Below are 9,593 nucleotides of genomic sequence, written 5' to 3' on the forward strand. Positions count from 1 at the left end.
TATTTTTTTATAATTTTCGTTAAGTTTATACTACTTTACAAACCAGATTTATCAAAAGTCTTGAAAACAATTTTTAATGCACAAAGTACTATATATTTATGCACAAAGTCTTAAAAACAACTTATAATGCATTAAATACTATTACTTTATGCATTCAGTCTTAAAATTTCTTAATCTACAATTAAAATAACATGTATTACAAGTTACCAATGCACATTATTATCTTTTCTTTTCATGTCCCCAAGATACTTTTGACACATTTCACTCATGCCTTCACTCTCTCATACTTCTATGTCTTCTCCACATCCCCAAGGTGAGATTCAAATTGATATTCACAAGAGTTATTAAAAGTTCTTTCATTCATCTCTCATTCAATTGCTCTAAAACTCTTGGTCTCGCTCTCGATCTCTTGATTCTTTGCTCTTGGTGTAAATCGAACACATTTGTGGAGTCGTTTAAATATGTTGGATTTTTAAATATATTGGATTTTAAATTGTCATACAATTTTTTCATCGATAGACTGTAATTGGAACCATAACTCTTATTTATTCAAACTGTATTAATATGTAAAGACCAAGTGTAACTTATATCATCGATAAATCTTCTCTAAAAAAACCAGTGAAACTTCAAAATCGTTAAAATTCACGGTTCCCGCCGCATTGCGCTGGTACACAACTAGTATATTTTTATGTAAATCAAGTTACAAGAATTATTATTGTTTTTGATAATCTTTTTGGGCACAAAACAACACCGATGTATTACAAGGGATTCTATCATTTATTCTCCAATACAACCCAAAATGTGCGGTGTGGGGCAACATTGTGGGGGCTCATTCTGTGTCGAGTACAAGTTTTGAAGATATCACAAAAGGATGGGCTGGAATTCGGGTAATTAATTACCATAATAGTTACTTAATTATATGTTAAAATCATGCTCTTTATTAAGACGAATAGTATGGCTGGACCTTAGTGGAAAGCAAATGGCACAATGGCGAATTCATGAATCGGAAAAATTAAGGAGTTGTTTGTTTACCTCTTGATAGTTTCATTAAGAGTTAACATCTGAATTCTTAAGAGGTGAATCTTGTTTGACAAAAAAAAATGTCTTTTAATGGTTCTAAAACACTCTGAATGATTTTTGTATCATGAACATCCCTTAACCATTAAGCGCCATAATTTCATTGTAAAAATTTACCAAACAATTATATTTTCTTTTGCATTATATCATGAGAGTCTCTTAATCATTTTGACCACTTAATTATTCTACACTAAACATTCAGCAACTGCCAAACAACTCATAATAGTGGTTTTGCTTTTACTTTACAACAGTTCTCGCTAAATCAAAACGAATACAACCATTCTTTGCAGGGTTTGTGGATGTTGATTTAGCAAAAAAGAAACTTTCCCTCCAGAGCTTGATCGATCGCTCAGTTGTAGAAAGCTTTTGGAGAGGACGGAAAGACAGTCATGACATCGGGGGTTTATCCAACACTTGCAGTGGCTGGAGATGAACACTTATAGATCTATTCAACAACGGTACTCAAACCATTACTGTTGAGAGACTCGATGCTTGGTCCATGAACAAGCCTCGTCTCATGAACTAAAACTAAACCAAAGTTCAATCAGACGAAAACATACCTGATTCGCATTGCATTTTTATTTTATTGGCAACTTTGTTGTTGCTATTAATTTTTGTGAGCTCAATTTCAATCTATTTTTATTTTTGTTTATGAGATGTTTTTCCTTAATTAATTTTTTTTTTGTGAATCATGTTATGGTACGAGGATCCAAGATAAGTTTTTGCAGAAGGGGCATAATGGTAATTTCACAAACCCTGTGAAGTAAATACATGTCACTACCTATCCTAAATTAACCAACAAGTATCGAAAAAGAGCAAATTAAACATGAAATGCTTAATTTATGCCCAAATTGCCATCACCGACATCCCGCCGGCACCCAAAAAAACTGCAGCATATGAAATTGCTTGAAGCTTCATGTCGTCTTGAAGCTTTTTCCCCATGAAATCTGAGGCTAATAGATCTACCAACGCCATATAATTCAGTAATCCTGCGGATACGGCGTCTAATACTCCAACCACGATCAATGCCGTCGGACTATTTTCCCGGTACACGTTCGACAGCCCTATCCCCAGTGCTATCCCAAATGGAGTTGTTGCAGAGAAGAAAAACACCATTATCGCCTTCATCTTCGTCTCATACTCCGCCTATATATAATCATTGAACTGAATTAGAAACAGTATTTTCAAGAATACGAAAATGTCGGTTTTGTTTTGATTTGAAATATTGACCTGAAGAATGCAACCACCAAGACCCATTCCTTCAAAGAATTGATGGAAGCATAAAGCAGCCACAAGAGGTCTTATGGTGCATAGATTGTCTGATGCACCCATTGATAGTCCGATCACAACCGAATGTACAACTATTCCTAGCTCTAGTACCTGCATTTGATGCATGTTAATCACCTTCTCTATAGTATAAAATTAATAGACTCTGGCAACTTCTGCTAGTAACCTAAGAATAAAATTGATTAGGAACCAGACCACTCACAGTCCGACATTGAGATATTTATCAAAAATATGTTAGTGCTATGTACCTGAGCAACCACCCGGTAGCGCCTCAACTGCGATACCGGATCATCAAGCCCAGATGACCCTTCACCATGGCAATGACCTGAGATTTTTAGTACTTGTGGGTTCAGATTTTTGTTTCCCTGAACGGAAGAACCGTATTTCTTGTACCAACTCATTGCGTACGAATCAACCATTAATGTTGCTACAGCTGACAGCATTGCGATAAACGTTGTGAATGGGAACTTTCTCCATGGGTTTTCAGGTAAGCATTTGGAGGTCAAGCAATCAAACGAATCGGGTAAGACATGCATGTACCCGGTTGCAAGAATTACACCCGAAGCAAAGGCTTTAACCAACACAAAGAGCTTTTTATCGGGTTGTAAAGCGGGTACGACCCGGGAAAGTATGGGAAGGGTGACACCTGCCATACTAGTGACTAGTATTGCGGCAATGGCAATGAGTTTAAGTTTTAAAGATCTGGCTTTACTGTGGCATGGTCCGCCGCTGGAGTTTTGGCATTCTTCCGGGAGGGTGTTGGGTGGTTTTCCGGTGGGTTCAGCTCCATGAGACGGTGGTACGACGGTGGATAGTAGGAGGAGGGAAAGAATGAGAAGGTGCAGACTGGCCATGGTTGAAATATGGTCGATATGGGAGGCGAAGGAGGATGAAAGTTATCATTAGTTATAGGGATTTGGAGATGGTAAGCGGGATTCAGGGATCCCTAGGGTTGTGGGAAATGACGGAATTGTCCTTCGTGAGGGAGGTCTGTTGAGTTGTTGTGTGATGTAGTTATTAGGGGTTGGGAAGGGTAGAGAGGGAAAAAGATGGAGGAAATGGTAAATAATTGCATGGCGTGTGCATGGCTTTGGTAGGAGTCGTCTCGGCTGCAGACGTATGACATGCTTTCAGTGACATGGCACATGATAGTGATATTGATGTGGAAAAAGAAATCTGTTTGTTGTAAAATAATACCATATTATATAATACGAAGGTTTGGAAGAGAATGGGGAGTTATGAGAATTATAAAAAGGAATTTGGATTCTTAGATTATTTTAATCTTATTTTCATCTTATGAATTATAGTTTTTAACCCTATCTTATTAGTACTGATATTTAATTATGAATTATAGTTTTTAACCCTATCTTATTAGTACTGATATTTAATTATGATTGATTTAAGAATGAAGATTTCTTCTTATCATTTTCACCCTAAGACCATCTAATTCTTATATATATCTATATAGAGGCGGAATGAAATGAAAACCATTTAATTCTTAGAAACCGTGTAAACTAATTTCGACTAATAGAAAAATTCTTTTTTTTTTCTTAATTAAATTTAATCATTAAGAGTAGAATTGTCATTTACATTGTTTTTGATTAAATAAAAAGTTAGTAAGAAATCTTAATTAAGATAACATAATAAAGGAAATTTTAGAAAGGGTAATATTTAAATGTTTTTTTTTAATTAGAATTCTAAAAATTAAATATTGTTATTTGGTTTCTCGGTTTATTAGTGGTAATAATATGAAAATCGAAATTTATTATATTCATTGATCAACGAAATCAGTAATAGATCCAAACTAAGATTCATGAACCGATAAAAATATAATCAGTTGTGAAACAGATTCATATTACATTTGTTCATGAAAACGTTCATTGAAGAGTTTGTTTTATGAAACATATGCAAATTGGTTATATTTGAAGGTATACACTAATTCTATGAAACGTGTTCACTTAATGGTTAACAAAGCATGTAATGGTAAATACCTTGACTCTATAAAATGTGTTCGTATTGGAATAAATTGGCTGATGAAATGTGTGCATAACGAAACTGAAACCATTTCATAATTGTTAAGAAAATGATGTGTAATTAGCGAACAGTGAAACAATTTCATTATTACAATGAAACGGATCCATCTACCAATAACATGAAAATAACAAATGTCTCATCAGGCATTACGTTGATTAGTGTATTGATGAAACTGTAAAACCATTTCGATAATTGTTTAAGAACATGTTGTTTAATTAGCAAACAGTGAAACCATTTCATAATTAGATTGAAATAGATCCATCTACCGAAAACTTGAAAATGACAAATGTCTCATCTAACATTACGTTGATTTGTGTATTGATGAAACTGTGAAACCATTTCGTTCATGAAATGTAGTAGTAATTTTTTTTTTATTCAAAAGGTTTCATTATGTTAATTGATTATAATGTGTTTTATTTTATTGTTAATCTATTTTAATGATATATGTTATTTTTTTAATAATATTTGAATATAAAATTAATATATTATTTTACAAATGATTTTGTTTCATTAATATTACGATATACATGATATGGTTGCTATTAATATTACCACTACCAAAGTTACCATTTTGCCCTTTTCGAGATTATAAAATAATTTTTTAATTTTTTTTAATTTCCTAATATAACCTAAACTAATCTTGACCATTGATCAAGAAAATGGATTGATGAGATTGGTTTACACGGTTTACACAAATGAGTGCGGTTTTCATTTAATCGCTCCTATATATATATATATAGATTTGGGATCATTTGAGACCCGTATGGCCAATTCTCATCCCTTGGATCAAATCTACAATCTGAACATTTATAATCACAAAATTGCCACGAGATTTCTCAATAATCACAAAATTGTCACCATGCAACTTTAGACCATTAGATCATTAGCTTATAAAGTTGATCAATGAACATAAATAAGTCTTACGGGTCTCACGAAAAACCTTTGATCTCACGTGAACCCAACCCTATATATATATATGGGGGTTGGTTCAAATGCTAACCAAGATTATCGTGTTAACTTTGTTAACCGATCTTGACCGTTAATTTGAATAATAAACAGTGTGATTTAATGATATTTAAAAATTAATTATTAAATTAATATTTTCAATTAACATATGTGAACAAAATATCAAAGAGTATTTAGGTAAAAAGTAATCTATCTTTGATACACGAGTTGTCAGACATATGAACTTGTGTATATCTTCAAACCACATTAAACAAAAAAGATTAGACATATGAACAACATGTGAACCGTATGAACATCTTCTGTATATTCAGGAGTCAACTCTGCTGTATGTACATGAACACCTATGAACAAGACATCTAGGGCTGTGTGTTTTCATATGTGTTCATATGTTTTCACATGTTCTGTATGTGTGTGTGTGTGTATTCATATGAACATCTAGTGACTTGAATATACATGAACACTTATGAATCACGACATCTAAGGCTGTGTGATTTCTGATGTGTTCATATGTCAAATGTGAGAACTGTCGATTAAAATAAATGTGAATTATAGAACATGAACACGTGTGAAACCCCAATGTCAATATTGCATCATGATCAATTGTGATATTTTCAGATTTGTAACTCCCAATTAATTATTTGGGAGTTACATAAAATGACAAATTACTTAAATACCCTTGTATTTAATATATGAGTTACATTTGAACCAAAGAAAAAGATGGAATATGATTGGTTGAGCTTAACATAATTAACACAAAAAAATTGGTTAGTATTTGAACCAAACTATATATATATATATATATATATATATATATATATATATATACAACACACACGAAGACGACTTGTTCCAACAGAAACTTCAATAAAAACTTCCATGGTGATTTCGTGAATGCTGTAATAAAATAGATGGATTCAAGCCAAGTTTTTCTATAACAAAAAATAATGAGAACGGCGGCCCAAATTAGTGAAATAATAAAACAAACAGAGGCCCAGATGTAAAATACATTATTAATCAATATAATTTTTTGAAAACAATAATTCGTAAAATACATAATTAATCATTGAATTTTTTTTTGAAAACAATAGTGCGTAAAATACATAATTAATCAATATATTTTTTGAAAAAATATATTTATTAAACATATATGTAAAATATTATTGGTTATGAAATTTGAACTTTTAAAGGAAAAGGTGAACGACACTCTGAAATAAATACTATTTTATAATAAAAAATTATTTGATCAAAAAATTCCCATCGAATGAATATGAACTAAGATTATTTATTACTCTTTTTTTATTAATGTGAACTAATCATACAAAACACTGGATTGTGATGCAGCTCAAGTACACGTTACGAAGGAAAATTGACAATTTCTAAAAGAGATGAAGATCTGTCAAAAAACGTTTAAATTATATCTTTTTTCTTTCGATATTTGTTGGTTACATTCACTCCACTTATAAATCCAATGTAGCAAATGTAGCTAATTTCCAAACCGGTCATTATTGAATTGTGTACCCTATTTTGCTTTATAAAAGAAAAAAAAAATCTCATAAAGAAAATGAAAAAAAAAATTAAACCAAAGTTTATAAATATTAATAGGATGAGTTCAAAAAATAACATTAATAAGATAGAAGATTAAATCCCTAATAAAATAAAAATGCCACATCAATCATTCTTTTCTCTACTAAATAATTAACCTCTGTTCCTAATTCATGAACTGAGGCTTGTTCATAGACCATGCATTGAGTTTCTCAACAATGATGGTCTGGGTACCGTTGTTAAATAGATACAAATGTGCGTCTCCACCAACCGCAAGTGTCGGATAAACCCTCGATGTTATCACAGTCTTCCCGCCCTCTCCAAAGCTTTCTACAACTGAATGATCAATCAAACTTCTAAGAGAAAGCTTCTTTTCTGCTAAATCAACATCCACAAACCCTGCAAAAGATGGCTTGTACTCGTTTTGGTTCAACGACGAACTGTTGAAAAACAAAAAACACTGTTAGATCTACTTAACACACAAAGCCTCATAAAACAAAAAAGTTCAAGAACGATCTCCGTCGCATATTTTTTTGCCATTTTTGGAAAATGAACCGGAGAGATGGATTACGTACGGTTTAGCATCGGAACACATAAGAACTTTGTATTTTTTGTCAAGTGTCTTGAAAACCCTAAAGAAAACAGGAGTGTATTCTTGAAGGTTGCTCGAAGCCAATGTCAAAAGACCAAAAGGTCCCAACCCCCCTTCTTTAGTAGTGCCCTTCATCCCACATATCTCCATTGCAAGATTTTCTGAGGGTAATTCAGACCATTTCGAATCAAATGTCTCGGCTTCATCCAAATTCGAAAACTTAAACACCACCTCAACATCGGCCTATATTTTATCAAAATCGACCGTTACAAACAAATTAGTATCATATATAATCAAATAATTCTCCAAGTCACATGTACTAAAATTAATGCATAAGGTACAAACCTGGGCAGCAGTAATTCCTTTAACCTCAACAACATCACCCATGTTAAGCTTCTTACTGCTTAGGTGCACCCTGTCACATCTTAGTTTTTCCAACTCACGAATTGGCCATTGTAGCAATTGCTTTCCACTGGGGTCCAGCCACACCTTACGTGGAATCAACTGCACGAAATAATTTCCGGTTTACAACTTTTGTGACATCTTCGATTAATTAATTTCATAATACAAATATATATAATTAATTAACTGTTAGGAAAATTAATTACCTGAATTCCAGCCCATCCTTTTGTGACATCTTCAAAACTTGTGCTGGACTCATTAGCCCAACCCCAAAGAATCCTACGGTTTTGGGCCGGGTCAAAAAATGTCTTTGAAGCGTAAAAGTTTCCGTAATCGTATCGTAGCCCAGCCCAACCGTCTACCGAATTTTTGTCTGGATAGTATTTGTCCGTAATTGGGTTGTAAGTTCCAATAGTGTAATACTCGAACCGAGTCAAGTCAAGGCTAACCTTAAAAACGTGTTTAATTTTTCTCCCCAACACTGATGTTTCCAGCCCCTTTGATCCACGAGGCGATACCGGGAAAAAATCCGGACATTCCCACATACCGGTATCCGGTTTATCATGGAGTGTATGTTTGGCCTTGGTCCACTTACGGAAATCCCGGCTTCGGTACAAGTAGACAATGCCTCTCTGCTTATATTTGCTTCCGACAATCATTTTCCAATGACCGTTGTTGAACCAAGCTGTAGTGGGGTCACGGAAAGATGACACGTTCTCGGACGTCGGTTTGACAATCGGATTATCATCGGGTTTAATCCATTCCCGGAGAAGTGGATCAGAATAGTTTGCCGGTATGGCGTAGTTTTGGACCTGGTAACCTGGTGCCGGCTTGTTGTTGATTATACCGGTGTACAAAATAACCGGTTTGTTTCCTGGAAGAATTGTGGCTGAACCGGACCAACATCCGTACTTATCAAAAGGCTTCGATGGTACGATTGCTGGTTCTAATGGAATCCAATTGATCATGTCTTTTGATACAGAATGAGCCCACACAATATTGCCCCACACAGCACCTTTTGGATTGTATTGGTAGAACAAATGATAGAATCCTTTGTAGTACATTGGAGCTGTTTTATACCAATAAAAAAAATTATCAATCAAATTAATTAATAGTAATTTTATAAATTAAATTTCTTTAAAAGAATTATGAATATATATTAAATAAACTCACCATTCGGGTCTACATCGTTTAATTTGTTTCAGCCACATCGTGCAAACAACAAAAGAAAAAACTGTTAGTCTTTTGACTAAATAAAAAAAAGATAATTGTAAAGCTAATTAATTTATAATAAAAAAATAACACATAATAAATAAGAGTGAACGAATTTAACACGTTTATATTATTATTATTTTTTTAAAAATTGAAATTTATAAGGATAATTTGGTAATTTGAGGTGAGGAAACAGAAGATATAATTTTAGACATGAAAACGTGGGAAATTGGTGATCTCAAAATCTAACCCTATATATAGGGCTGTAAACGAACCGAACGTTCGGCGAAACGTTCGTGAACCGTTCGGCGGGAAGTTCGTTTATGTTCGTTTATTTAATAAATGAACGAACATGAACAATTTTTTTTGTTCGTTTAGTTAAACGAACGAACATGAACAAGAGCCTCGTTCGTTCATTTATGTTCGTGAACGTTCGTTCATTTACCGTTCGTTTACGTTCGCTTATGTTCGTTTATATTCG

The 9,593-nt window shown here is 33.4% G+C and overlaps 2 protein-coding genes across 2 annotated transcripts; both read right to left on the minus strand.

Annotated features, from left to right (window-relative positions):
* Positions 1 to 1,917: 1,917 nt before the first annotated feature.
* Positions 1,918 to 3,218, minus strand: LOC112505538 (fe(2+) transport protein 1-like). Its single transcript, XM_025109438.1, has 3 exons — positions 2,613 to 3,218; positions 2,308 to 2,457; positions 1,918 to 2,223 (listed from the first exon to the last, which is right to left on the minus strand). Exons 1-3 carry the CDS (start codon positions 3,216 to 3,218, stop codon positions 1,918 to 1,920), a joined length of 1,062 nt encoding a protein of 353 aa, XP_024965206.1.
* Positions 3,219 to 6,974: 3,756 nt separating this feature from the next.
* Positions 6,975 to 8,984, minus strand: LOC112505816 (beta-fructofuranosidase, insoluble isoenzyme 3-like). The gene is made up of 4 exons (XM_025109828.1): positions 8,107 to 8,984; positions 7,844 to 8,002; positions 7,482 to 7,741; positions 6,975 to 7,346 (listed from the first exon to the last, which is right to left on the minus strand). Exons 1-4 carry the CDS (start codon positions 8,962 to 8,964, stop codon positions 7,073 to 7,075), a joined length of 1,551 nt encoding a protein of 516 aa, XP_024965596.1. The 5' UTR covers positions 8,965 to 8,984; the 3' UTR covers positions 6,975 to 7,072.
* Positions 8,985 to 9,593: the final 609 nt, after the last annotated feature.

This window comes from Cynara cardunculus (assembly GCF_001531365.2).
Source record: "Cynara cardunculus var. scolymus isolate 2C chromosome LG 2, CcrdV1, whole genome shotgun sequence".
NCBI lineage: Eukaryota > Viridiplantae > Streptophyta > Magnoliopsida > Asterales > Asteraceae > Cynara > Cynara cardunculus.